Source organism: Portunus trituberculatus, chromosome 20, assembly GCF_017591435.1.
Source record: "Portunus trituberculatus isolate SZX2019 chromosome 20, ASM1759143v1, whole genome shotgun sequence".
In the NCBI taxonomy this organism is placed as follows: Eukaryota; Metazoa; Arthropoda; class Malacostraca; order Decapoda; family Portunidae; genus Portunus; species Portunus trituberculatus.
The window spans coordinates 10,907,379-10,909,878 of record NC_059274.1 but is presented as its reverse complement, the minus strand read 5'-3'; the positions used below and the strand labels follow the sequence as shown (position 1 = coordinate 10,909,878).

The 2,500-nt window shown below is 44.6% G+C and overlaps 1 protein-coding gene across 1 annotated transcript in view; it reads right to left on the bottom strand.

The window, feature by feature from the left end:
- Positions 1 to 353: 353 nt before the first annotated feature.
- LOC123506630 (mesocentin-like) overlaps positions 354 to 2,500 on the bottom strand; it is a 6,125-nt gene continuing 3,978 nt past the window's right edge. The window contains exons 4-5 of the mRNA XM_045258879.1: positions 1,568 to 1,586; positions 354 to 1,310 (exon numbers count right to left, since the gene is read on the bottom strand). Of these exons, the coding sequence (XP_045114814.1) occupies positions 498 to 1,310; positions 1,568 to 1,586 (832 nt within the window). The 3' untranslated portion in view covers positions 354 to 497. The remainder of the gene's footprint in view (positions 1,311 to 1,567; positions 1,587 to 2,500) is intronic.

Here is a 2,500-nt window from a genome sequence, read left to right as displayed (position 1 = left end):
GAGAGAGAGAGAGAGAGAGAGAGAGAGAGAGAGAGAGAGAGAGAGAGAGAGAGAGAGAGAGAGAGAGAGAGAGAGAGAGACAGAGAGAGAGAATTAGTAAATTTTGTTAGCGGTTATCTTTTCCTTTTAGTATAATGAAAAAAAAAGAATTTTAGCATGAAATGTTACAAGGGTGTTGTATAGACCCTTATCATACACATCATAACGTAACGAAATGTAAAACGTTGGCTATCGGGGAATGGGAGGCAGCCTTTGGCGTCTTTCACTTACCTTGTCATGCCTTCCTTGTACAAAGATTGGCACAGTCAGCCCATGTGCATGAAGATTAAGTGAGGAGAGATAATAAGTAAATAGCCGTTTCAGTTATCTTTATTCGTATCTTTAAAAGATCTTTTATCTGTACATCGTGATGAATACATAGAGTCTGTCAGAAATGCAGAAATGTTGGCCACATGAAAAATATAGACTAGAGTCCTGGTGCATATCCGGTGGTTTGCCTAAGAAAACTGAACGTTCTGTCCGTTGGAGAAGACGATGCCAGATGGGCCAGTGACAACGGCCTCAGCGTGGGCAGGGAACTGGATAGGGGTGCCGTCAGCGGTGATCATGCCAGAGGGACCAACGAGACTACGCTTGGGACGCTTCTGCACCAGAGTACCATCGCTGAACACCATTCCAGAGGGACCATCCAGCAAGATAGTGGTGAAGGGAGTCTTGAATTGCACTGGAGTGCCGTCTTCAAGGATCATGCCAGAGGGACCAACGAGACTACGCTTGGGACGCTTCTGCACAAGGGTACCATCGCTGAACACCATTCCAGAGGGACCATCCAGCAAGATAGTGGTGAAGGGAGTCTTGAATTGCACTGGAGTGCCGTCTTCAAGGATCATGCCAGAGGGACCAACCAGAGATCGCTTGGTGCGAGGAAGCCCTTGGTCGTTGAACTGGATGTTTTTGCCGCTCTTCGTCACAATGCCAGAGGGACCAACCAGCACGTTGTCGTCAACCATCTCTTGAGTGAACTGAACATTTCCGGCAGGACTCACGATTCCTGAGGGACCAACGACGCTGCGGGTCAGGACAAGCTGAGACACGGGCTGAGGTGCTGGTGGAGAGGCAGCGTGGAGGGCAGCCTGGCCTCCAGTCAGCTGGAGGTTATTACCATCCTTTGTCACGATGCCAGAAGGTCCAACAAGTACGATGCCGTAGGCAAAGTCGCGTGTGAACTGGACGTTGTTTCCATCAGGACTAACGATCCCCGAATACCCAACCTGTGCGCTCGCGCTCGTGGCGAGCAGACAGATAGCTGCCTGGTAAGAGAAAAAGACAAGTTAGTTATTAAAAAATGACTTTATATTATCCTTACTTTTACCATTACCAAGAATGTTCTTTTCTTTAAAACGAAAGTGTGTTCCATCCGACTATAAAGAGTTGTGTTATGTCACTGTGTTAAGTGAGACGTACAGTGGAAGTGTTACTGACGCAAGTGCTTTCCCTTCACAGTTTGCACATGCTTTACTAAAGCTATCGATCTATTTTTATGAACAAATATCAGAGAAAATCTTACCAGAAACTTCATGATTCCTCTGCGTCAGGTGGTCCAGAACTCCAGCTGAGGCTTCTGAAACCTAGATCGTTGTGCCTGGGTGGATCTTGAAGGCTCTATATATATGTAATAGTGAGGCAAGGGATCACGTGTTCATCTGCCTCCTGATTGGCCTTTCAATGCAATATTTTTTTTTTCTTATTGGGCGAGGCAAGTTTGTGATGACTGCATGATCATCTTCATTTTTATAACCCTTTTAGCCACATATTTTCTTACAATTCCAATTGCACGAAAAAAAAAGACAGCAGCAGCAACAGCAGTACTACAGCAACACCAGTACTACCAACAACCACCACCAGCACACCCACCATCAATAACAACAAAAGCAATATATACATTAACATCAAGAACAACAGTAGGAAAATTATACAAACACAACAACCTCCACAACCACAGCTACAAACACGACCACCACCACTTCCACCACCACCACAACCTCCACCACCACCACCACCACTGCTACAACCACAACCAACACCACTATCACCACCAAAACCAACACCAACACTACGACCATAACCACCCGCACCACCAACACTTCCACCAACACCAGCAACACCAACAGCAATATACAAAAACAACAAAAACAATGACGACGACGACGAAGGAAACAAGAATAACAACAAGAACATAAATAACAACAAAAAAAGCTCCATAAAGAAAACCAAGAGCATAACCAGCAACAAAAGGGCAATCCATACAACCTCCACGACAGTCATCACCTATACTATTACCTCTTCCGCAGCCACTACCACCAATCACAACAAAAACAAGACAAACAACACCAGCAAAAACATTAAAAAAAGAAAAAGAAAAGAAAAAAAAACATAAAAAGAGTAGCAGTAGCAGAACCAACCATTATTCTACTTATTATTGTTCTTGCTATTTATTTAC